Here is a 27,123-nt window from a genome sequence, read left to right on the forward strand (position 1 = left end):
CTAGCGCCGACTATTATATATAAGGGTAACTAATTCTACTGTATCAAAAAAATAAAAAAGGGTAAGATGATGAGATGTGTGGAATGCACTTTTTAGCATAGGTCATATAGAAAGTGTTGAGCAAAGAGACAGGATTTAAAAGGTAAGAGGTGTAGCTGGTAGTTGTAGTAGCCCGTCCAAGTGTCCAACGAATTTTGTTGGGTACTAGTGTTAATTGGGAAGACACAAAAGTAAGGTATGGTATTGGTAGGGGCAACAAAACAAAAAGGAAGAATCAACAAGGACCCAAACCTACCTATCTATAAATATAATACTCTTTCCCTTTGATTTCATCACACATAGTAATATTATTGTTAGCTTAGCTGGCTAGTGGCATCGCCCGAAACACGCACAAAGAAAAAAGAATGAATAGTTGTGATAGTCATAATGAATGATAATGTCCAATTTGTCCGGATAGCTCGCCTGGTGCTCCTTCAGCGTGAATCCTAATCCTGTGCCTTCTCCAAATTTCTACCTCCTACGTACTGAAAGGAGTGCCTTCATTTGGTTTGAAATTTTAAAATTAAACCTAATGTGAGACTGTAGATTATTATAGTCTGGTCTAGCTAATATCTTATATCATTTTAAAAGTATTTATTTACTAATAATTAGGAATGGAAATATATAATGTCAGGTTAGATTTTGGTACATTTAAGTCGAGTTTAGTTCATAATTATAAAAATTATTTCTTACAGACTATTTTTAAGAGTTAATTTAACTTTTTTGAATGTCTAACGTGACTTATAACCGTACCTAAAAATTTACTTAGCCTGTTTTGTATAAAGTCCATATGCAAATCAATAAGACTTAATTATAAGCCGAAGTAGATATGAATCTAAACAGGCCTTTTTTTATAAAAAAAAATATTGATAAGTTTATATTTTTATATTATTCTTAGATATAAATTGTATTATATATAAATAAGTATATAATATTACTTCCAAGATCCGATACTATTTATAAAAAAACAAATTATGACAAAGTCTAACCTTTTTTTTCTTGAATTAAAGTATTCTGGTAGACAAAAATTATGATATAAATCCTTGACCTATAAAGATCATCAAGAGGAGAGAAGTGAGTTTTGTTTTTCCCAACAAACTTTTTTCCATATGCATGCTCACTGCTGTGTCTAGAAGATTTAGGATCTTAGACAATTTTTTTATAGAAATATAATATAAATTATTATTTTTTATATTAATATTCTAACTTTACAAACTTTGTAGGAATATTAGTATATTCGATATTATTTAGATGTAATTGATTTATCATTTTTTTCATTGATTGAACCAATTTTTGTATCTTTTTTACAAATAGTAACAAATTTATTAAGATTGAATATTTTTTTTAAAACTTTTTCTTTATTTTTTAAACCAAATTCATAAATTTTATTTGACATTTTCTATCACTACAAAATATAATATAGTAAAATAAAAGGAAATAATAAAGTATTTAAATAAATAAATTTTCAAAGTAAAAAAAAAATAAGAAAATGAAAAAAAAAAAGCTTTTGATTTTATAGGCACATTAAGATATAATGATTTTACAAAATTGGAAACAAATAGAATTAATTATATTCAATCGATTGCAATTTTATAGGTACATTAAAATAGCTTTTGATTTTCTCAATTAATTTTGGCATTGAAATAATCGCAATACTATCTTACACCAATAAGTAGTTGTCAATCATGATACTTAATTTAATTGAATTTACAATCATGTATATGATACTGAGGCTAAATTCTTTTAAAAAAAAATACTGAGACTAAATCTACGGCCAATAATAATTAATGCCAAAATATGAGGTCTAAGGTCACTGTCTAACTTGCCTAGCAGCTAACACAGTCCTGAGCATGCTTATGAAACTCAATAATTTATCAATTGTGTTAGACATTGTTAATAAAACCTAACCTTTTTACTTAAGTGATAATTTAAAAAAAAAACTTAAATTTCACCTTTTAATAAATAGGTCAAGTCAAAGTTTAACATACTTCACACCACAAATTAGGTGGCATGCTCTTCATAGGTCCATTACCATTTTTTTGGGTTAAATAGTACTTGAAATATTATTCCAGTGATGAAATAAAATAAGGACATTACATCACTTTGCAAATTTGCAATGCTCTAATTAGTAACTTACTGTAGGACCTCATCTATCCAGTATACATCACAAGATCAAAAGCTAAAGACGCCAAAGCGTGTGCTACTTTGTTACCCATCCTTTCAGTAAACAAGAGTTCGCACTCTCCTCCTATCTACTTAGAACAATACAATCATCTATGATTCCCTGAAGTTAACTTCTGCTTCTAGTTCTTTGGGCATTTGACTTTTTTTAAAGTGATCCTGTATAGGAAAAAGCTGATAACAGTCATTCTTGAAGATAGCTCCCCGCAAGCATGAGCCTATCTATATAGTAGAGCCCATCTATATAGTAGATGGCTTTGGCTACAATTGGTTGGTTCTAAATGAAAACATATAGAACGTGTTGCAGCTTCCAGGACCGCACCATCATAGATTCATAGTTCTGCAATTTGGTCCATTGCCATGACAAGTATAGAAAGAGTCAGTTTTACCACAAAGATTGTGAAAAATTGATTGATTTTATAATTAAGGATATAATTCTCAAATAATTGTGTGACCTAATGATGTATTAAACTTGCAATATGGTTCATTACCATAACAATTACAAATTTGTTATTTTACCTTAATTTTTGTTTGTTTTATGTATATTTATTTTTTTTATTTCTGGATAAGAAACTAAGTATCTTTCGACCAATTGAATTAGAAATTAATCTTTGTTCATTAAGTGTAACTCTCATCGAATCAAGAAATTTTGCATAATTTGATGTATATTTAAGAGTAGGATATCATTATCAATATTTTCATTTACAGAATTTTTTTTTTCTCACTACAAAATGCACCCTTGGTCTATTTCTTTTTTCCTTATCAATATGGTAAATCTAAATAAAACAGTTCAACAATTCTTGATAATGAAGAAGGTATTAAAGTCTCATATCAAGGCTTAACCTAACCTATTTGAAGGCTTAGTTAGGCTTTGAAAATAATCAAATTAAACTTTTAAAGACAGCTCACACATGACAAATTAACGTGTAATGCTAGTTTAAAAATTATATCATGAATTATTTCTACAATAAGGATTTGAAGAAATAACAAATCATGTTACGGTACCATCATTAGATGTTATAACTAGGCTTTTAGGTCAGGTTGAATCTTTCAAATGATCTCTTTTTATCACCGCAACTATAACGTAATACTATCTATGGTTTTATAAAATGTGTCATAACTTATGATTATGTAAAACCTTTTAAAATATGCTAGATATTTAATAAGAGTGAAACATACCTTAAAAGTGAACCTGTAACAAAAAAAAAAAAAAAAACAAATAAAGCTAGAGTTTTGTAATTCTAAATTAAGTGGTATTTAACCGTATCAAATTTCCACCTCTAAATTCTTATTTCGAATTTTAGTTATGTCTAATTGTTTTATCCACAAATCTTAATTATTAATTGTTAATTTTTTATCCACATCAATCTTAAAATCCCTTGGACGCTCACGTGAGGTCACCACACTAGCCTTTGTTTTGTTTGTTGTCCCTCCTTCCAGCCATTCAAATTTTGAAGAGGAGTCCCCCCACCATGATTTGGACTTTTGTGTTTTTTGGACCCTGCGTACGTCTTACGTCACCATCCAATCTTCTCTTCACACGCCACCACACACAAGTTATCTCCTACGCCCACACTCACCCTAGGCCTTTTTGGTCACTCGTTCGATTCGCCGACAACAACTCCCCCACCAATAATGCAGGTGTCGTCTTCCCCGCCAAAATGTGTGTGTGAGTGAGAGAGAAGGGCACAATAATTTGATCCATGGCGCAAAAACAAAAACAAAACAAAAGAGAAAGTATTAAGTAGTTGGGTGGTGAGAGGGACAGGAACAAGCATAAACCGACACGGGGAAGGGTCGTAGGTGTATATGGCCATTTATTTAATTAATTAAAGATAAAGGTAGTTGCCCAGAGACCCAATCCTCTTCTTCATTGGTTGCTTTCTTGACCTTGCCTTGCACGGGGACCCATCTCCTATTTTATTTTTAAGAAAAAAGAAAAAAGATCAACGCTGGGACCCCAGTAAAGCACAAAGAAGAACCGAATCTTCGTTAAAGCGATTAGGAGAGGCTAGATAGAGATCAGTTTTGTGGGGTTGACGCCTCTACAGTGTATCTCACGCCCCTTTCATCAGGGACCACCTCTATTCATTTTTTTATTATTTATTATTTATGAAATAAAAATAATATATGCGTATTTTTACAAAATATCATTATCATTTAATAAAAATTATGTTAAGTATAAATTTTAAACCAAATTATAAAATTATCAGAAATATTATGATAATTATTTTAAATGAGAGTGTTATATATAAATATATTTTAATGAAAACACTTTTAAGAATTTATTTGTTTTAGAGGTTTGTTTTAATTTTTATATATTATTCTCATCTTTATTTTTAAACTAAATTTAATTTTTTTTTATAAAACTTTAGTTTTATAAAAATATATTAAATAATATTTGGAATGTAGTCACGATATAAGTATTTGTGAAAGTTCATAAAAAAAAAGTATTTGTCAAACTCAATATTTAATTTGCCTACGTTAATTTTGTTTCGTAACAAAAGGAAAATGCTAATAAATACTTTAACGTTAATGTTTAAAATATTAAAATTATTTTTTTATATAACAATATTATTAATATATTTTTATTATAAAGTTGAATAAACTTTTTATTTTAAATATTTATTTAATTTTTTAACCTATTCTTTTATAACATTGAATAACTAGATTCTAAACAAAGAAGCACAAGATCTAAGGGAGCATTTGTTTTATATAGAGTCATCTTGCAAATTATTTTTTTTTTTTTGCCTGAACCAAACAAAACCAATGTCAAACAAGCTGGTTCAGGTCAAATCATTAAACATCCCTTAAAAAAATAATAAAAAAGAATGTTTTGGAAAAAAATATAAAATAATAATTTTATCCCTGAAATAATGAATAGTCTTATGACATGTATCAAATCAGTCAAATCTATCGTGAATAGATTTAGAGATCAAAGTTGTATTGTCAATGTGAACACGATGAAGGTCCAAAGAAGGTTTGACGATGTAAATGAATGTCATGAGAAGATAAAACAATGAATGGAGGAGACTCTCTAAGTGTGCATGTTTAGCATTCTTTTAAGGTTATGTGAGAAAGAAAAATGAAAGAATTAAAGTAAATTTGTGTATGTGTGTGTAATGGACATAAAATGCAAATAAAATATATAAAATGACATAAAAATATAAGTAACTTTAATATTTAAAAAATAATAATAAAACAATAATATATATGTTTTGTTTGGTTCGGATTAGTTGGGATTTGAAAATTTTCTAATCCGATACACCAATTATCATTGGTTATAATTGGTTTGATTAAAGTTGGACCAAAATTAGGAAAAAAAATCAAAACCAATTAATTTACTTGATTTAATTTGGATCATTGAGTTCATTGTGTTGATTAAACCGATGAACACTATAATCTAAGGATATAAAAATAAAAATATTTATTCTCATATTTATTGGGAGGAGGTTATCAAAATATATTTTCATATAACTTTTATTCTCAAGAAAGTTGCACTCACGTGTTTATATTTTTATTCTCATGCTAATGAGATAAAAAAAGTTACATTTTTTTGTAAAAATATGACAAATTATTTTCTAATTCCACTATAACTTCAATTTTTTATTTATTGTTTTAAAACTTTAAAATATTCATAGAATTATTAAAAATTAATATATATATATATATATATATATTAATATTCCAAAAAATATAACTCCCAAAAGGTTAAAATGATTCCATAAAATGAACGTCTAGATCTCAATCAAAACAAAAGCAGCATATAAGCCAATGAGTTTAATTGGAAAAATATTTGAAGAAAGTCATAGGGGATGCTAAAAAAAACTGACATTTGATGGATACTTATACCGGTTGGATCGAGCATAGGTAACTTAAAATATATTAATTAAATATTCTGTCTATAATGATTACCAATATAATTGGAAGAGGATTTTCTTTTGTGTGTATTGTATGAACCTTACACATCTTTTTTTCAAAGACATGACACTATATATCACTATACATATTATTGGATATAAAAAAAAGCTATTATTGCATTATTTTTATGGTTAACTTATTACGTTAAATTTGAAAGGTTAACTTGCGTGGAATAACTTTAGGAATGCAAATTTCTCAATGGGTATAAAGTTGGTGCGCATACTTTTACCAGCATTTGATATATAAGATGGAAGAACATACCCGTCACGTGACACTAATTTGTTCCACTCTAAAGTTGAGTTAAAAAAAGATTAACTTTAGAAATTAGACTCAATGATCAATATGCTTTGAATAAATTTTGATGTTATGTTTTTGGATCGGCTCAATTCAATATGATATCTTATATTTTTTTAAAGTATAGTTTGTAAATAATTATAAGTTAATAATAAAAGTTCTTCACTCAGTAAAAGAATATATTACATAATGTTATATTAATAACTATTTATCTTCAAATGTATATTGCACAAAATACACTTTAGTTACAATTTTATTAATCTTTGATTTTATGATACAATTATATATACGCATATCCTAAATTAATTTGATATATTATGTCAACAACATGGGATGATGTGATCTTACATCATACAGTGTAAGGTTTAATTTAATTCAAATAAATGACTATATAAAAATTTAGATCCAGATAAAAAGAAAGATAAATTTATTTCAACCTGTTTCACAAATATCCCTATAATAACATATCACAAGCCCTACGAGAGATATGCGGAAAGTGTCCAATACTTGCCTTCCTAGTTTCTCCCAAGTTTCTATCTGCCAAGGTTCCAGATTGTCCATTTAGAATAAATGCTAAATCTTGACCGTTTATATATAGGATTAAATGTTATATAAGAGTGAGAAAATTAAATTTTGATCTCATAATTAAAGAGTTAAAATTTAATGTTACATGATCATTTAAATAATTATGTGACTTAAACTTTGATCCCCAATATTCAATTATATGATTCAAATTTAATCATCTCATTTTTGTATAAAATATTTTCTATCGAAAACATACATCCATTAAAATTCAAGGCACCAGAATGACAAGGTCACAAGGATGAAAAATAATTCAACAAAAGAAAAAAAAAATGAAATAATTTGGTCTTTAGAACTGTGGTAGCACATTCACTAAAAAAAAGAGAAGAAACTTGCGCTCGTAAATATTGGATAGAAATTTTATTTTCCCATAGGGTTGCTAGTGTTTATTTAAATCAATTAAATAGTACAGATTAAAATGTTCATATATTAAAATAAAAAATAACATGTATAAATATATTAAATAAAATAATATTAATTTTAAAAAATAATAATTAAAAATTCATGTATAATTTTTAAATTAAAAATTACAGATTAAAATGTTCAATTATAAAAGTTTTAAAAATGATTGATAATATGGTAAGATTCTCGAACTCTTTAATATAAAAAAGAATTCAAAGTTTTTTAGGATATTTAACAATATATTTCATAATTTATATCTCTTGAAATATATGGGTGGTTTGTCTATACGGCTGATTTATTCAAAAAAGTTTTTGTTTACCTCTTTCTTTTTGAGCTTGAACTTGGAGTGCAATTAGCCTTGTTATAGAGGGGATAAGGTTCTGGCGTGATTGTGTCCTTTCCTTTGAGGTTAACTGTAACATTTCAATAGAATCATATCAGAATGAAAAAAATTTAAAAGCTTTGTAAATATAAAATTATACAATTTATGATGATTTAAAAGAATTAATTGATATTATTTATATATCTATTTTTTTTTGCTTACCATTTAAAAATTTTATAATTAAACTTATTTGACTTAAGACAAAATATACATAAAGGTCTTATATATTGATCTGTGGGATCCTAAAAGCAAGTAAAATTGATTTTGGAAATATAAAAAAATAGACTATCTGTTGAAAGATTCCAAACAACAACAATATTTAATGAAATATTACGGCATAAAATATCATAGTGAGTTTAAAAAGAGGAATGTTATACTAATTTCAAATTTATATCATCGTTCACTAATACAACTACAAGACGGCCTTTATTTTTAACAGTCAAATAGAAATAATATTAATTAGAGGATACAACAGGGGTACCACAACTCAATTGCAACGCCTATAAAAAAAAAAAAAAACTCAATTACAACACAATGTCAATATTTCTGCAGCATAATGCAGAGACGCCCTCCAAAAATCTAAGATTAGTCCTTACCCATTCATACACAAAAAAAAAATAAAAAAAAATCTATATTTTATCGAATGTCATACATTTACTGGAAAAAAAAATCTAATTTCTATGTAGTCGTAGAGTCAAAGTTACAGCAAACCAAACCTCTTGGATCACTGGGAGGGCTTCTAATCCTCTAGTCTCAAGTTTAAAAGGCAAATGAGATCAAATTAACTTAAAGATCAATATCAACTGTTGGAGATACAAGTATAAACTCTATATTAATAGATTAATTAATATATATTAGACAGGGACGTACTATATTAATTGCATTAATCCTAATGTTTATTATTCTTCTGTGAATCCATATAATTTAACAATGAATTTATGTTTGTTAAAAAACAATGAATTATGTTAGTCATTTGAGACTCGTCCTAACAACTGGTTCATCAACTAACCTAACTAGATAAACCATCAATGTAGCTAAAATAGACACTAATAACAACTGGTATCGGTTAAATTTCATGGAATTAGAACCAGTATGGTATTTTTTCTTCTTCTTTCTAATACTGAAATTAATTGTCGTTGTTTTCCGTGACTTGAATGTTGCATTTTGATTAACTTTGAGTCATGATGGATTGAGTAACTTTTTTTCTCCAAATGGTGACTTTTACATATGTGGAGGACGAGGGCATGGCAATTCCAACAAAACAATAAAACAAGCGGGTGGAGTCATGTCAAGAAGATTCAATGAACTTGTCGACATGGCTCTCAATTTCTATCAGCTAGTCGATCTCTTGACTTTTGAGTTTCGACGACACGCAAACCATGAGTTGAGGTTGGATAATATCACAACAAAAGGCCAAGTACGTAAAGTTGGGGCATAGTAGCCGCCTGCTTTAGAATTTCAGGACCATAGACATAAAATAATTGAAAACATTGTATATGCTGATCTTCTCGTGAACATCAATAATTTAATTCCCTTTTAGAAAATTATCAGAGGGATAGTAAGGAAAATCTCTGCGTGTGTATGTGTTTTTTTAAAAGTAGTTACGTGTAGTCATAAAATATGTGTACGTTGTTGGATAAGCCCCCACCATTACACATATTAACGAGGTTTTATATTGTTACAGTTATATTAATTATGTATATTGATCCTAGGTGGCAATGAGAAATGGATCCGCACTCACATAATTAGCTGTTTCTTGAGGAGATTGCTGATTCAAGGGTGGGCAAATTAGTCGGAACCCTGAACATGGAACATAGTGAATGTGGTGACAATATATGTAAGAATCTTAACATTTAATTATAATTTTGGTAAAGTAGTAATATAAGTGGAGCATGAGTGGAGAGATGAACTCTTGTGTTTATAAATGAGGATGTTAACCTTGAGATATGTGGCAAATGACAATTATCAATTCTAGTAAGTTGGTAGCTACTTGTACTTAATTACAAAAATAAAAAACTCACATTTCTTTAAATAAAATATTCATGGTATATCCTTCTTTATATCAATACTATTTTTATATAGAAAAATAACAATATTTATCCAGCATAGGAGCGGGAAGCTATGCAAGTAAATAAAATTCTATACCTGATATCAAAGATAGGTGTAAAATTTTGTGGAAATTTGTAGTTATTGAAAGTTGTATGAAGTGTAAGTTGGGGAAGGGGGTTTGAATTTGAACGCATGGTTTTCATGTTTCAACATACATAAAAGGAAATGAGAAAGATTCAACATTGGAAAGATATTTATTAATGAATCTACCGGGGTGGATTTACTAAGCAGTTCAAGATAAGATATTTGTGTGATTGTGTCAACTAATAAGAGGTCAAGTTTCATTATTCTTCATGATTTCAAAGGATTTTCTCCAAGTTTCATATCTTATATATTAAAATATCTCATATTAGATCCATTGGGATAGGCCTATCCAGAGGCCCAGTTCATAATACATATATTACGACACTTTTTATAATATCAATTTTTCATCTTTATTACATCACGCATTTGAACTTATTTCTTTTATATCTATAAATTCGCACTGTATTGCTATTAACATATCTCTATCTTTATACAGATGTTGGGGGATGAACTATGAAAAACTTGGTGGCAGCAAGTGGGGTGATCATGGGGTCATTGGTAGGTATATTGTGGCCCCTTGACTTTTGCGGGCAATATTAGGGGTCTTTTATTTCGGTCGTAAGTCTTTCAGCTGCCTACACCAAAACCAAACCAAATAATAGTTGCGTCTTCAGACGGCTATTCCTTTCATCAAAGATAAGAGAATTAGAAAGTGAAGATCACGAAACAAACTCTCAGTTTTCTTCCCTATTAAAAACAGGGGTCCACTACTGAAATACATGCACCCTTGACCCCCTCTCTGCCATTGCCCAGTCAAAATCTCACGTGACACAGTATACCATAACCTGTGCTGCAGATAAATTTTTCATTTTTTTTTAGAAAAGCAGTAGAATAGTAGCACTTCCATACTATTAAATAGGATGTGAATGACATGTTAAGGTGTCAATAATTTCATTCAGTTATAAATTTTGTAATTATTCAATTAATTTTTAAACAATAGGGGATCTTTTTGAAAAAGATTATCTATGAGAGATAATTGATATTAGAGTGTGTTTGGATAGAGAATTTTAACTCAGGAAAGTAATTTATCAGAGAATTTGAATTTCTGTAATTCAGAATTCATTGTTTGAATGTTTTTTATGAAAATTTTAAAATTTTAAAATTTTAAAACAAAATTTTAAACAACTAAAAATTTGAAATTTCAATTTCCTAAGGTGAGAAATTGAAATTCTCTTCTTCTTACAGTCTTTTGAACTCCTAAAATATCGATCGAGTGTGAATATAGAGAAACACATATAACTAGCACACCAATCATATCTTTTTTTTTCATTCATTTTTTTCATCCTCATAATTTTAATTTTTTTTATCCAAATACAAAATTTTTGAAAATAAAAGAATTTCAATTAAAGTATTTGAAATTCTTAAAATTTAAAATTTCTCAGAATTTTAAATTTTTGCATCCAAACATACTCTTAAGGAATTCAAATTCATACCCATGAAAAACGTGAGAATTTACCAAATTTTTAACCAACTGTATCAATTCAGATCTACTGGATTTTCTTACTTTGCTGATTTAACCCACCTGAAAAGGATTAGAAGCTTCAGTTCAATAGTTCAGATTCACTTTTCCACACCTTTATTTTTTTTAAAATAAAAGAAGATGGCATTATACTTTTCTAATTGAAAACATTTATTCATATGGAGCATTACCCATATTTTGAGAATTTTGATCCTTCTTTGGTAAACAATGATGCTTTTGATGCAACTAGATAGATCTCAATTATTCCAATTGGTGCGCACATATATGACTTATGTTTATATGTATTAGTTACTTCATACTGACTTTCACCTTTGCGATCATTTCTTTTGGCCTCTTTTTGACGTATACTAACTACAAATATATAGAATTGTTTAAGTAGGAAATCTACGACCTTTTCTCAGTGTTTTCTTCTTTTCAAGTCATTTTCTTCAGATAAGAAATTGGAATAACAAAAGGGCAAGACAAGCATCAGCAAGCAAAGAGTCCCATGATAACAATAATGAAATTGATAGAGCACACTTACAAAGGGACCATCACGGCCACTTACAAAATCCCCTTTTATATTATATATATAGCCACACCCATAAACATCGACAGGGTGAGTTCAGGATCATCAGAGATTGGGGTTTTTATGATGTGATGTGTGCCAGTTATCTATTTGGTTAGCTCAAAATCAACAGTATCTAAAATTCTTTTAGGGGACACCAGTACGGGCATGTACATATTTTGCAATTTATTGGCTCCGGGGTGCCTATTGTTACGATACAAAACTTGGATTAAAAAAATCACTCACCTGATTATAACTTCAATTAGGAGATTTCGTGACCGATAATAATTGATTATCTGGTTATTTAATTACTATATTGTGTCATGCATCTCGGTTGTTTCTCTAGGGAAACAACATCTTATCCAAAGTAATTGAATTCCGTGTCACCATCATCATGGTGATAACCTCCACCTTCTTAGCTAACTCTAGGATTCTATAATGGTTTTACTTAAACAAATTATATGCAAAGGTACATGCATCCAATTAATTATATAATACAAGTTATAGTTAAATCCAAAGGAAGAATTTGAACCATCTATGTTTCTTTTTCCATTAATTATTTTATCATCTAAATAATCACACATATGGTAATATGTGTGTATTAGCTATATTTTTTTCCATATCACTTTAACTTTTTCTAAGAAATCATATTTCACCTTTTCTTCAGCGGCTCTGTGTTGAAAAATCAGAGAATTTAAATTTTGGATAAGTGAGGGGGAAACTAGGGTAAATTAATTAAATTAAAAAAAAAAGAAGCAAATACCTTAATTAGAAAAAAAATTGTATAGGGGTTCACCTTCGGCATTGTACCACTAATGCAATTATTTATATATTTAAATTTTAAAATTGAATTAGCCAATTTAATTACTTTATATTTACTCCGTTTTCTCATATCAGAATCATATTTACTTTTTTAAAAAAATACACAATATTTTTTTTTATAAAAGATAATCTAGCTAATGGTTAAATGGGAGACACTTTCAATGGGAATTCTTGTTTTTTGTTTAGACAAAGGCAAACATTGAAATAAGTTATTAACATATTAAAAAATTATGTGTTATGATAAAAATATACACATCTCTAAAAAGTGTGACACATTTCAGTTGTTAATTTACGTAATTAGGTCAAAATTTCAACATTTCTTCACTAGAATCCTTATCCTTGCAATTTGGGAAAGAAGATAAAGAAATGAGGTGTATCTTTTTCTTAAAGGAAAGTGCATGTGCTGTAAAAATGCTGAGAATTGAAAGAAGTTATCCCGTTTAAAAAATAGAAAAGACAGAAAACAACCACATTCCCGTCTAGATCACACCATGTACCTTTTTAAGTACACCCTGAACTATTGAGACATCTGACATATGAATATTCACTATCGAGAGTAACTGAGCACACCCTTTTACTCTGGTTTTCACAAGTGTCCGGGGAGATCCAATGTGCTTTTACTAGCTGTGGAAACTGAAAACTGAATACTTGGTTGGCTGTTAATGCAACTGGAACGATAGAACAAAAAGTTCCCATGAGTTTTCACGAAAGAATCCAAGACAAGTATATATGAAATAAATACTATTGACATTGATCTCTACGAGAATGACATCTTGATTATTAAAAGGTCATTCATAGAAACCTTTATATAAATATATACTATACTATATATTAATAGCGCGCCTACCATTATATATATATATACTCCTTTGCTTTATGGATGGAATTGATACCCGAGCTAGCTACATGAATGAAATGTCCCCAACTTCGAAATTTGTAGTCCTATTAACATCACAGGCCTTAAATTTGTCACTGTTCATTCTTACACAATAATAGTTACTGATGGTGATTGAAAACTTTTAAAGGCTGTGATGTAGAAAATAGCCGTTGCACTTCATGAGAATTTTAATAAATATGGTTATTCTCTGTCTTTCCATGCGAATGATGGGGTTACCTCAAACAAGCTGGAAAGGGTTATTACTAATTATTCATTGGTCCGTGCATTACCTTCTTTGTCCATTTCTTTCTACTATATGGTTATTTGATTTTAATTTCACGCACCAAAGTCAAGTGATCCTTTGGCTGCCATGAAAAAATTGTTGAGAAAGAAATTATGATAATTACATAAGGATTTCATGTATGGGGATAAGAAAATGAGAGAAGGAATAAAATTGTCAAAAGAAACAAGTAGAAATAATAATATATGCAAATTCTTGACCTGGTGTTATATTTGTTTTATTTTATTGATCATTGTGATATGCTGATGTCTGCTAGTATAGGTCTGATGCATGAGAGCCAAGGAGGGACCACTTATTTAGGGGCTCATGATTCATAGACACATCATACATGCACTTGATTGGGACCCCTTGCTTTTTTAACTCTCTCTTTTCCTTTTCTCTTTTTCCGGTTACACTTTTAATCTGTTAAATTTACACACTGCAGGGTAATGGGTAAAGTTTAAGAGATAATAATGCACAAATTAAAAAATAAATAAAAATAAAGAGATAATCCTTACAGGGAAATACAACTCTAATTTAAATATTTTGGAAAAATAATTTTGACAAATATATTTTCAGCTTTGAAAGCATTAAAGTTGGTGTTATGGTAGTTGGTTCTGCGTTCCTTAGCAATTTAATTGCTTTATCTTCAAACTCAGGCATCCAACCACAAAAAATTCCCAAATAAGTTGATAAGAAAAAGATATGGAAATTGTGAAAACGACAAGAAGATATTTAATGGAGAAATGAGCAATGGGATCCCTCCACCCGCTTCTTGTCCATCATCATCCTCCTTTGATTATTTTTTTCTTTTTCTTATTAAACAAACAATTAATTAAGCTTTGCGGAAGGAGACGTTTCCTCGTTTTTCAGCTGTTTGTATCTTCTGACACACCTTGATTGCATTTTCATTATATATTTTTATAGATTTCTCAGCACAGAACTGCTCTCTCTCTCTCTTCAAAAGCTCTTTGTTGCTCATCAAAGGGTGCTTGGCTTGTGCATCAAATGATTTGAAAAGAGAGGGTCAAATCAAAAGAAGTTCCCCTGTTTTGATCTATTCACAGGTACTTCTTTTTCAAAAAAAAAAAAAAATAATAAAAGCCACTGAGGGATGTTAACTTCATTGTTCTAAAAAAATTCCCCCATACCCAGAATTTCATATAAAAAAACATTTTTTTTAAAAGAAAATGATCATAAATGTGTGGATAATGAAATGAAGTGAACAAAGATGGGCATCTTTTTCCGGAGTCTTTTTTAACCATCTCTCTCTTCAACTCCTTTTTACCCTTTTCAGTTGGGGTAGAATTGCAGCGGATTTTGAGTCTGACAGAGAGCTTTCCTCTTTGTGTGTGTGAAGCGACTGATGAAATCTCAAACATAGATAGATAGATCACATATGCACGTTGACAGGTGCGTTTGATGCATCAATTTCTTTCTCCTTTCATGTTGTTTTCGTTATACACATAACTGTATTTTGCTTTCATGGGTGAGACTAAACTGTGCGTGTGCGTGCTTGTCTTTGTTTTTCTCTCTCCCTCCCTCTCATAGGTTTCTAGTCATTGTTCACGAAATTCTTCTTTGTTCTTTCCCGTGCAGTTCAGAAACGATCATGAAGCACGTGCGCACCCCAATTTTTTCTCTCACTGTACACCTGCAGGTATACTACAGCTACCTTATCATTTCATTTCATTAACTAACATATATAAATAATGCAATATTATCTCCTTTGTTTTATTTCCTTCAATTTTTTCTTAAACTTCATGAAACACCACGATGGCAAAACCATGCACAAAACCGAACCAAATTGAGATGTAACTTAATTATTACGAACTACAAGTGAAACATGATCTCAATTATTATTATTATTCAGGTTTAATAATCTTCATCGGTTTTTGCACTTCACTGTTTGTTTGTTTCTTCAGGATACTTTTGAGAGAGAAGCTAACTAACAAGAATCAATTATTGGGAGTTGTGTGTTGATGGGTTGATCCACAGATCGTTACAAGATTCATCCAAGGTACGACACAAACACAACTACATGTGTGTTTTTGTGAGGTGCTTGTTTTGGTTTTGTGTTGGGACTTGGGACAAAGGGTTGTGATGACTTGTGGTATTACTATTACTATTATGTGTTGGATGTGAATTTTGAAAGGCTCGCGTAACTAACGTTGTAGTAGTGCTCTCTTTTCAGTGAAGTAACAACAACCTATTTTACTCCAAAAAAACCCGATGGCGACATACTTTCATCATGGTAACTCCGAAATCCAATCGGGTGGCGCCGACGGACTCCAAACTCTTGTCCTCATGAACCCCGGCTACATCCACTACTCCGACGCGCCGCCGCCGCAGCAGCAAACCTCACAAACCGCCGGAAACCTCGTGTTTCTCAACCCCGCCGCGGTTGCTGGAGGAAATAATAACTCGTTTAACCCCCACGCGCCGCCATCTCACACCCAACAATTCGTTGGAATCCCTCTCCCAAATTCCCAAGACCTCAACCACCACTCCATGCACGCGCACCACGATGTCTCAGCCCTGCATGGCTTCCTGCCGCGCATGCAGTACAATCCCTGGAACGCGCTCGACCCCGCCTTGGCGGCGCGTGAAAATCCACGCGCGCAGCAGGGGCTGTCTTTGGGGTTGGGGTCGTTCCGGGAGGGTCAGGCGCCGGCCATGTCCGGCGACGACCTGCGCATATCGGGCGGGTCGCCGTCGTCGGCTTCTGGGGTTACCAATAACGGAGCTTCTGGCATTCAGAGCGTGCTTTTGAGCTCAAAGTACTTGAAGGCAGCGCATGAGCTTCTAGAAGAGGTTGTGAATGTTAACAATGGAATTGGCACTGAGTTGGGGAAAAAAAGAGGGGGGCAGAACAAGGTAGTTGGAGAATCTTCCGCAGCAGGTAGTGGAGATGGTTCAGTTGGTGGGGAAGGGAACGGAAAGCGCAGCTCTGAGCTATCAACTGCAGAAAGACAAGAAATTCAAATGAAGAAAGCCAAACTAATTGGCATGCTTGATGAGGTATGTGTTGTTCACTTTAATTGCAGTGTGTTTGGTTCCATGTTTTTACTCAGAAGCAAATAGTAAGTTATAACTTTCATATTTCTCAAGTAATTTCTTACTTCTCAACGAATTTTCAAACATACTATTATAGTAGTATTGTTTTTGGCTTTTAATATTGGTATTGCTGCTACATGTGCTGGAGCACATATTATAGCTTCATCTTATCTATTGACTAATGAATCGAGTTGGGTTTAACAAAATGGATTAGTTCGTATTTATTATCTGATACTGTGTCCTCAAACATGATTTGTTTCTGAAAAACGATAACAAAAACAATCTAATCTAATGATTAGTGAATGTAAATTTTGAAAGATTATGAATGGCGGCTAATGGTCTTAAATTGCATGGTTGTGGTTGATTGCAGTTAATAAAATATTTGTGATAGTTGAATTAATAGAAAGTTTATTGATGTAGTTTTTTTTTTCTTTCTTGAAGGTGGAGCAAAGGTACAGGCAGTACCACCAGCAGATGGAGATAGTGGGTTCATCATTTGAGCAAGCTGCGGGGATTGGTTCAGCAAGGACTTACACTGCCCTTGCATTGCAAACAATCTCGAAGCAGTTTCGGTGCTTGAAAGATGCAATTGCAGGGCAGGTTCGCACTGCGAATAAGAGCTTAGGAGAAGAAGATTGCTTTGGAGGTAAAATGGAAGGTTCGAGGCTCAAATATGTTGACCATCATCTTCGGCAACAGCGAGCTCTCCAACAATTGGGAATGATCCAGCACAATGCTTGGAGACCCCAGAGAGGATTGCCTGAAAGATCCGTTTCTGTTCTTCGTGCTTGGCTCTTCGAACACTTCCTCCACCCGTAAGCACACTTACATTTATAAAAGTTCTCTCTTTTTATTTTATTCTCTTGTAAGTAATTATGGAAAAAGTTTACAACATTTTAAATGTTTACTGTTAATTTAATTCAAAGATAATACATGTTGTGCTGAAATAACTTTGTTTGGATTTCAGTTATCCTAAGGATTCGGACAAGCACATGCTTGCAAAACAAACAGGGTTAACAAGGAGCCAGGTAACTAAACTAATGGTATTTGACTATTTCATTTGGTGAATGGTTCTTCCTCTTAATAATGTTTGTTGTGTTACAGGTTTCAAATTGGTTTATAAATGCTCGAGTTCGGCTTTGGAAGCCAATGGTGGAGGAAATGTACACGGAGGAGATGAAGGATCATGAACAGAATCGGTCTGAGGATAAATCAAGCAAGAGCAATGAAGATTCTGCTTCGAAAATGTCAGCCCCACAAGACAAAGGTCCTTCCAATGAAACCGAAGCTAAGAGTTTCAATTCCAAACATGAGGTTTCTAAGAGCCAGAACACTGCTATGGTTTCAGTTTCTAGGCCATCAACATCACCACTTGGTGTGAATGTGAGAAGCCAATCAGGATTCAGCTTCATGGGGTCATCAGAGCTAGATGGGATCACACAAGGAAGTCCCAAGAAACCAAGGAACCATGAGATGATGCATTCCCCAAATAGTGTCCCTTCAATGAGCATGGATGTGAAGCCCAATGATGAAAACAATGAGCAGCTCTCAATGAAATTTGGGGTTGAAAGGCAAGGCAGAAATGAGTCCTCTTTCATGGGAAATCAAACAAACTTTAATGGTGGGTTTGGACAGTATCCAATTGGGGATATTGGAAGGTTTGACACAGAGCAGTTTACACCAAGGCTTTCAGGTAATGGTGTTTCCCTCACTCTTGGTCTTGACTCATTACCAGGAACTCATCAAACATTTCTCCCAAACCAAAACATTCAACTGGGAAGAAGCTTGGACATTGGTGAACCAAACGAGTTTGGTGCCATAAGCACTTCCTCTCCTCACTCAACAGCTGCTTATGAGAGTATCAGCATGCAAAACCCAAAGAGGTTTGCTGCACAATTGTTGCCAGACTTTGTGACCTAAATAAGACATTGAAAGGTGAGCAATGTGGTAGCACACTGCTACTACTCGCTGTTTCCAAGTCCCTCACAATTTCTTCTTAGACCTCTGCTATTATGTCGGGGAGTGGCGAACAATTGTAGTGTAAAGAAAGAAGGAATTTTACTTTAGTATAGGTTTATACCCTGCATAGAACCATTTGAGTTCTTAGATAGCTTAGGATTTGAAAGTATATGGTTGAGGTTGTATATTATTTTTGTAAGTTCTGAAGCTGGGATAGATGGATTGTTGTCATAAATTTTATTTTGGTAAAAGATACCAATATATCTTTGATTGAAAATATATGTTGTGGTGTTTTACATATCTTTTACTGCAGAAACCAGAACCAGTTGCGATTTAATTTTTTTTTTCTTTTTAAGTACCAAGGCCATTTTATGATTGGACATTTGAAATAAAAAAATAATCTAGAAAAATGTAATAAATGAAATTAGAGTGTGAAATGTTATTACAGAAAGTTTTTTCTTTTCGTAAGGAATGAAAGCAAAATTTGTCTGAAGAGTTAGGTTTGAACTTTGAAGCCATATTTGATACAAGTAGAAACAAGCACTAAATCTTCTCATTTGCCAGTGTATGAAATAGAAGGTAGAGGTACAGATAAGCTCATGTGTGTTTACTAAACATATCTCTTGAATCGTTTTTCCTTGATAGAAATTACCATTCTTCACACGATTTGGTTGGGCCGGGCGAAGCCTATTTACTTATACTCCCTCTGAAGAATTAGTAATCAAAATTGTTCAAATTAGTAGTAAATGACAATTAATGTTGAGATATATTCGTTAGTGAAATTAATCTTCACAATACACGTTTAAAGACTTCAAGCATAATCTAGATTATTTAAAAATTAATATGATTAACACTAAATCTTTTAGAGATTATTTCTTTTTGTCAATAAAGATATTAACCTGGAATATTCAGTATTTACTAGTTTAATTTTTGTCAGATAATTTGATTAATCATCTTTTATGAGATTTTTTCTTTTAATAATTTTTTTTTCATTTATAAGTTTAAATGAAGATCTTGTTTATAAGAATCAAGTTCAGTATCATTTGAATTTATTAATTTTAAAAAACTAATTTAATTATTTACTTGAAACTTTTTTAACAAGTGTGAAGGTAAATAAATATCACTTAGTCACAGAAAAAAAAAGATTGGTTGAATTGAATTAACTTGGTACAAAGATTACTAAACAAGAATCAGTAACCCTTTACGGTAACACAAAAATGATATTTTCCTTTTCAAGTAAATATTCTTCTAAAAAAGAAAAACTTTCAAGTAAATATAACTTATGTGGTAACTCTATTAAAAGTTTCTTTTTAGATCATTTTTAATAGAAATTTTTTAAGTTATTTTTTATAGTTCTGAAAGTGTTATGTCATTGTAAGAAATTTATACATAATTTTGTTTTAATGTTAAGAAACTCTAAAAAACTTTAAAAAACTTATACTTTTATATTTTTTTATTTTCACTCAATTATAATTTAATTATGGTGTTGTTATGTATAGGATAAGTATTATTTTTTATTACTAAGAAATTATTTCTGACATAAAATACATATCTTATTTTTAAGAAATCCTATTGGATATGCTCTTAATAACATCATTCATACATGAGCCATCTATCAGGCGCTTAATGCGATATTACTTCAATCAAACAAGCAGATTATTTGAGCTTAAGCATCGGTTAAATTGTCGTAGTAGATCTTTGCTAATATATTAGGAAAAGCTATGTAATCAAAACCATATTCTTTTGGTTAATATTGCTGTTTTGGCTTACAGGAGAATTCTTAGGTTCAAGTTGTTGCTAAAGATTTTGATATCTCCCACCATAACTGATAGTTGGCACGTCAATTTAACACAAACATGCACAAGGCACTCATATGATGATTGTCTGAAATTGGTACACGATAGCTACACGGTTCGAACACGCATTGAATACAACATAAATTGGTTTTGACCAAACTTTATGTATGTTTGATACCATCTAAAATTCTCTCCTTTATCTCTCTAGTAAAATTCCAACCGTACATTATATTTAACATCCTAAAGCGACTGTCAGATTATTTTGTAATTGGTAAATTAATTGTAAAATTGATTAATGTTAAAAGTTTTGGAGTTGGTCTATAAATTAGTCAATTGACATCAAAGTAAGACAATGTTATTTGAAAATTTGTCATTTTCCAAAAACGTAAAGAAATGATCTCCGAAAGCATTAACCTATTTCCATAATGTTAACCAAAAAAACTAACAAATATTTTAAAATGTCTCAGCAGAGATTAATCAAAAATAGCGTCGATCAAAGATGATTAAAAATGTCCTAATCCAGGATGGACGAAAATACCCTTAGTCAAGGCCAAGCTAAAAATATTCTAGCTAAGGCTAAGGTGAATTTATTCTAACTAAAAACTACTTCAAAATATTCTGGATTAGGTCAAGTTCAAATTAATTAGGATGAGGCCAAGTTCAAATTATTTTTATTACGGTCGAATTGAAAAATATATTTTTTAGATAATTAAAAAAAATATTCTTAAAATGGTATGACTAGTGGGATAACCCTCCTTAAGCGATGACCCATCATATTAAGTGGGAGTTATGTGGATTGAGAACTGTTGGTCCTATCATTAGGTGGGCTAAAAACATAGGGTCATTATAGAGGACCAAGTGTATCCGCCTTAGGGAATTACTATTAGCACATGGAAATTGCTCTTGGCCCCTATCAAGGGGCTGGAATTTTTTTTATTCTAAAATTATCCTTTCTATGGAATCATGATTTCGTTGAACAAAATATACAACCAAATCATGATTCCTTTGTTATATAGTTTTGGCATTCTTTTATTATAACGGAATCATAATTCAATTATATATTTTTTTCCACCCTAGATATAACAACGGAAACATGTTTATGTTGTATAAAAAAGGAGTGTGAAAAACTTACACAATGAAAATGTGTTTTCTTGTGCAAAATCCAAAACGAAAAACCATTTTTATAGTGTAATTTGTTTGCACCTCATTTTTATACAACGAAAATGTGTTTTTGTTTAATATTTTTTCACGAAAAATTAATTGAAGAGTTAGGCTACCTTTTTTACTTGAATTAATTTTGATACAAATTATATTAATGGTGACCCACATTACTTTTTTTTTTAATAGTAATCAAATTAATTGTTACATAAATGACTTTTTATTTAGATTTAAATTAAGGATGTCATAAATTACTCCTTTTAATTGTAATTAAAATAATATCATGAATTAATTTGATTACAATAAATAAAGGAAATTCTTATAATAATTAATTTGATTATCTTTATAAATGGTAACTTGTATCCAATTAATTTAATTTTAATCAAAAAAAGATATTGAGTACTATTAAAAATGGTAAGTTATATTACAGTTAATTTGATTACTTTAAAAAAGATAACTTGCATTTGCAATTAATAAAAGAATCGTAAAAACAAAAAAAAAAGTCTCAACTAAGATCACATAATTGTGTTTTCATTGCGTATTTATTTTTTGTTTTTAAAATACAAAATAGAAATACAATTTTATTGTGTATCTCAACAAAAATTACAACAAAATCATATTTTTATTATGTATGTAAACGTAAGGATAAAATAATCTTTTTCAAAGAGTTAAAAATTTTGTAGAGACCTAAAATAATGTTTGTAGGGCCAATAGTAACTCGTTAGCCTTATGTCCAAAATCACAACTCTACCTATGACCTTATATTTTGATTACCTCTGCCTCTTAAGGTTAGCACTCTCGGGTTTATGATATGTATAGCCAAAGATTGGCCTATCATATTGGACAGTTTGGGTTAAAAACTAGCCTACTTTCAATAACATAATTGTTCTCTTCATAAATTATCCAATAATGACCTGTTACAACCCTTTAATGACATCATAATAGTTTATCAATCTACAATGACTGTTACACAACTGTGTGTATAATCGGTTATTAAGCTTTTTTTTTAATCCGTAATTAAGCTTTACTATCAAAGAGACCTGAGAAACACAGTGGAGAGCACCTCACCCACAAACTAAGTATTTTTAAAATCGGAAGTAATATTTTCATTAAATTTGTTTTTCGCACAACTACTCTAATTTAAATTGTGAAATGAAGATAAAATAACCAAAACATCATTCTGTGTTGAATTTCAATTGAGGAAACTGAGTATTTGTGCATCAATGATGTCAATTTATGTTACTCAACCATTAAGAGTACATGAACTTGTAAATTTTTTTCACTATCTTTGCAGCTTAGTTTTATCCTCTTACAGAAGAGGTAGCCGATAGGATTTGGGATATGAAATTGTTTTGCAGGTTACATGGTGGCCAAGATTTAAAATTTCAATCTTCCAAGAAATTACTCGAATTCAACGTTCACAAACTACTCTCAATTTCTATTTTATCTTTTACCTTCATTTACGTCCCTAGAACCAAGGAGCATCATTCTTTCTTATGCATAGTTCACTTTTCTCCTTATCTGTCAAAAGTCAACGTCAAAATGAGTTGTTTCTTAAAAAAATACTATAGAACTTCATACGTATGCGTTCTATCGAGTTAACAAACTACACCAACCCGTCTTGAGCTACATCTCTATGTAACTAGAAATGCCCAAGCAGAATTAACGCCAACAAGTATAGTATCGTGATTTTGCTTACTATGTAATCAATTATTTCAAAAATACATCCTTTACAGTTCATAGTTAGAAACTACAACATTTTACAAACTCTTCACCATAATTTACATTGAATTGATGAGAAATGGAGATTTTAAATGCCTCCTACAAAAATTTCCATTCATGTGCAAAAAAGAGATGATCTCTTCAAATGCCTTGACAAGGTAGAAATCTTGGATTAGTAGTCTAATATAAAGAAACAGAATTTGTGAAAGCATCAAAATGAGTTAGTCATGGCATGCTCATCCTCTAGCAATGATAGTCTTCTCTTAGAAACCTTGGACCTATAACACCACACTTCAAATGCCTCAGTTAAGTCTGGATACTGCATGTACTCATTATCCAGCCACTCAGTTAAAACCTCTGCTTGATCCCCTGAAGGCAATGCAAGAATGATAGACACAAACGTGGATTCTAAGGATTGCCACATTTGGCCATCTAATTTAAGAAGCATGGCATTCTCACAATTCATCGTGACAGAATCAATCAATGGTTTTGTAACCCTCACAAATGGAAGCCACACTTTCAAGACCTGAAGGCGTTTTGCAGTTGGCAATATAACAGTGCCATACCCAATTGCCTCTAAAACCTTTGATGTCACCTCAATAGCTCTTAATTTTATCTCAATTACTTCAGTTGTAGAACTTCCTTGTTCAAGCACCTTGACAATCTTATCCGATGCATCAAACCAATACTCAACAAACTCCCTCATAATTTCCAACTTACTCAATATCTGACAAGCCCATGACAAATCAGTCAAATAGGATTTAAACAACTGAATATTTCCAGCCTCAGAGAGTGATTCTGTGGAACCACAGAACAAAGCTGTTAATGAGTCGTTAAACTGGGAAAGTAGTCTGTTTACACATTCTTTAACCTCAAGTTTTATGTTGTCATCAGCTGTCAACAAAGGGGCATCATCATCTTCAGTTAGCATGTACTCAAGTTGCTCTTGTGCCGAAGACTTAAGATCATTCATTTGTGGAGGTGGAGATGATGTAGCAAAGCGGAGGGCAGAGACAAAGATGTTTACAATAGCAGACTGGTTAACTGGTTGAAGTCTAGCTAGGATAGGCTCTGCCTGTAATCCCATTCGAGGTACAATTTTCAATATCTCATCCTCCTCAGCCTCTTCCCATGTCACCGCTTCTAAGTAATTCACACAGGCATTTATAATTTGTGGGCATCCAAGCTCAACAGCGACCTGCAGAATGCCAAGGGCATTCCTAACACCATGCCACAAATCATCAACTGAACCATCTATGACAATGTAGAGAAGGCGTATAAGATTTACATGGTAATCAAAATTCAACTCCTGGCAATAGACATCAACACAGTTGCGGGAATCAAGGATCTGACATGTTGGCCAGTTCTCAGACAACCGATCAGCAAAATACTTGCAGTTCTTCACAAGAATCTCTGAATGGCAGTACAGCCAATCATCTCGACCTTCCTGTGTGCGTAGCCTCACAACAACATCACTAGTTGATCGGTCACCGATCACACAAGCAATTTTTTCTTCTTTACCCTGGATGAAAGAGGAGAGTGTAATTACTAATAACAGAAACACGAGAGACTACGACACCATACATTTAGAAGGTAATAACAATTGAAATCTGGAAGAGATTCACTCTGGCATCGACTATTGCCAAGGTTCTAAAAAACAGTTCGCAACCGCGATTTCAGCTACAACATCAAGGTTTTTAAGGTGTTCATGACTGCAATTGTAGCTGCATTGGATGCATTTGTCCACTATTTCCCGCAATATCAAGGAATGCAACAGAACAGCGCCAATTGAAAACCTTGGTTAATGTTGATAATAGAGGCACTCCAATTCACAGTTTGATGCAACATTAATCTAGCTAGGGAGACAATATATGAAAGAATAAAACATAAAAGCCTATTTTAAAAAATTTTAAGGCTTCATAAAGTCATATTAATAGTGGTAAAATTTGATGGTGGGATAAAATAGAAGGGGGAGAGAATGGAGAAACAAACTCACAATAGATTCCATTGAGATTAAGATGACTGAGAAACGAGATTTCTACACCTGCAATTCACAAAAACAAGAGTTAAAGTAAGAACTTTGAAGGACGTGGAAGTAGCTGAAAACCAAATCAGTAAAACAGGTAAGATGCATGCGATCTTGCGTTACAGAGGGTCGGTTAATTGCGGGCAACGATTATCAAATGGAGGCAAAAGTGAAATGAAATCATCGGAGAATCCGAAGAGTCAAAGGATTAAAATGAAAAAATAAATACCGGATCTCTTTGATTTTCCATGTGAGCGGAAAGTGGAAACCCTGAGTCTGAGGCTGACAATGGAAGAAGACTCACATTCGCAGTCCCCTACGGCCCTGTCTTATTACCAATTTGCTTGCTTCTTATCATGGTTGCGTTCTCTCTGCCAACTTGCCAACTTGCCCAACTTGCCATGGATATATGGTTCTGTGTGACCTGTTAACAAAATTAAATGTATCTAGACTTAATTAATTTGTCCTATCAGATTTTTTTAAGAAATTATTTAATCCTACGTACACGTGCAAGGGTAACAGTGCTTCATAACATAATATAAGTTATAATTCAAGAACAAAAAAAATTACTTTCCATGTTAATATTTGAAGTTATCATTTTTAGGAACAACTTTATTTGATTTTTATTGCTGGCTCAATATAATTGTCATTGAAGTTTTGACCAAAAGAAGATAATTATATTTGGAATTTATCAAATTGAAGTATTTTTTGAATAAATCGAGCAAGTGATAGGAATTTTTATAAACGTTTGACTATGAAAAGTTGTAAAAAAAATTCATAACTTCGATTTTTTATAATAAGTCAAAAAAATCTAACCATTTTATTTTTTTAATTATTTGTATAAAATTGTAAATTTTTCAGGACTTTAATGTCATATTTTTTTGTTTTTGAATTAATTTTAAACAACTTTAAAATTGTAAATTATAAAAAAAAAATATGAATTATAATCATTTTTAATTTTAAAATAATTAAACAACAAAATATAAAATTATAATTAAAATGACTTTAAAGTCATTCAAATTTTATTAAAAAAAATTAATCATAACTTTGAAATTGTGAAAAATTTATGACTTTATAAAAATAATTATAAAAAAAACTAAAGTAGTAGAACTTTTTTACGACTTCACCATTAAAAAAAATTAAAATTATGAATTTTTTTATGACTTTGTATCAAAAAAAATTTCGACCTACCCATCTTAGTTCAAAAAATATTCAGATAAATTTTAAATGGAATTATTTCCTTTTGGTCCAAACTCCTAGAATTTTTACACAAATAAAAACAATAAATCTATAAAAGAAAATAATAATTTTATAAAATTAATCCAATATTATTATAAGAAACACAAGTAAAAAAAAAACTAATATTACATTAAAAATTAAAATAACAATCATTTTGGATCAATTT

The 27,123-nt window shown here is 31.2% G+C and overlaps 2 protein-coding genes across 4 annotated transcripts; one reads left to right on the top strand and one right to left on the bottom strand.

Moving 5' to 3' along the window:
- Positions 1 to 14,725: 14,725 nt before the first annotated feature.
- Positions 14,726 to 19,314, top strand: LOC114407268 (BEL1-like homeodomain protein 1). 3 transcript variants are annotated; one of them, XM_028370308.1, is made up of 8 exons: positions 14,726 to 15,067; positions 15,298 to 15,413; positions 15,600 to 15,660; positions 15,926 to 16,020; positions 16,181 to 17,021; positions 17,499 to 17,872; positions 18,025 to 18,085; positions 18,162 to 19,314. In XM_028370308.1, exons 5-8 carry the CDS (start codon positions 16,233 to 16,235, stop codon positions 18,975 to 18,977), a joined length of 2,040 nt encoding a protein of 679 aa, XP_028226109.1. In that variant the 5' UTR covers positions 14,726 to 15,067; positions 15,298 to 15,413; positions 15,600 to 15,660; positions 15,926 to 16,020; positions 16,181 to 16,232; the 3' UTR covers positions 18,978 to 19,314. The 3 variants fall into 3 exon arrangements, with proteins under 3 accessions (XP_028226109.1, XP_028226108.1, XP_028226107.1); XM_028370307.1 differs by having other exon boundaries at positions 14,731 to 15,067; positions 15,552 to 15,660; positions 16,195 to 17,021; XM_028370306.1 differs by having other exon boundaries at positions 14,731 to 15,067; positions 16,195 to 17,021.
- Positions 19,315 to 23,646: 4,332 nt separating this feature from the next.
- On the bottom strand, positions 23,647 to 26,114 carry LOC114407269 (BTB/POZ domain-containing protein At3g05675-like). The gene is made up of 3 exons (XM_028370309.1): positions 25,948 to 26,114; positions 25,689 to 25,736; positions 23,647 to 25,214 (listed from the first exon to the last, which is right to left on the bottom strand). The coding sequence occupies exons 2-3, from the start codon at positions 25,698 to 25,700 to the stop codon at positions 23,904 to 23,906; spliced, it is 1,323 nt and encodes a 440-aa protein (XP_028226110.1). The 5' UTR covers positions 25,701 to 25,736; positions 25,948 to 26,114; the 3' UTR covers positions 23,647 to 23,903.
- Between the last annotated feature and the right edge of the window lie 1,009 nt (positions 26,115 to 27,123).

Source organism: Glycine soja, chromosome 3 (genome assembly GCF_004193775.1).
Source record: "Glycine soja cultivar W05 chromosome 3, ASM419377v2, whole genome shotgun sequence".
NCBI lineage: Eukaryota > Viridiplantae > Streptophyta > Magnoliopsida > Fabales > Fabaceae > Glycine > Glycine soja.

What these genes read in the sequence shown, in the direction of transcription:
- LOC114407268 (XM_028370308.1), top strand. Translation starts at nt 16,233, where the DNA reads ATGGCGACATACTTTCATCATGGTAACTCCGAAATCCAATCGGGTGGC. An exon ending in TAATTGGCATGCTTGATGAG is followed by an intron (nt 17,022 to 17,498) that starts GTATGTGTTGTT and finishes TCTTTCTTGAAG; the next exon opens with GTGGAGCAAAGGTACAGGCA. An exon ending in CAGGGTTAACAAGGAGCCAG is followed by an intron (nt 18,086 to 18,161) that starts GTAACTAAACTA and finishes GTTGTGTTACAG; the next exon opens with GTTTCAAATTGGTTTATAAA.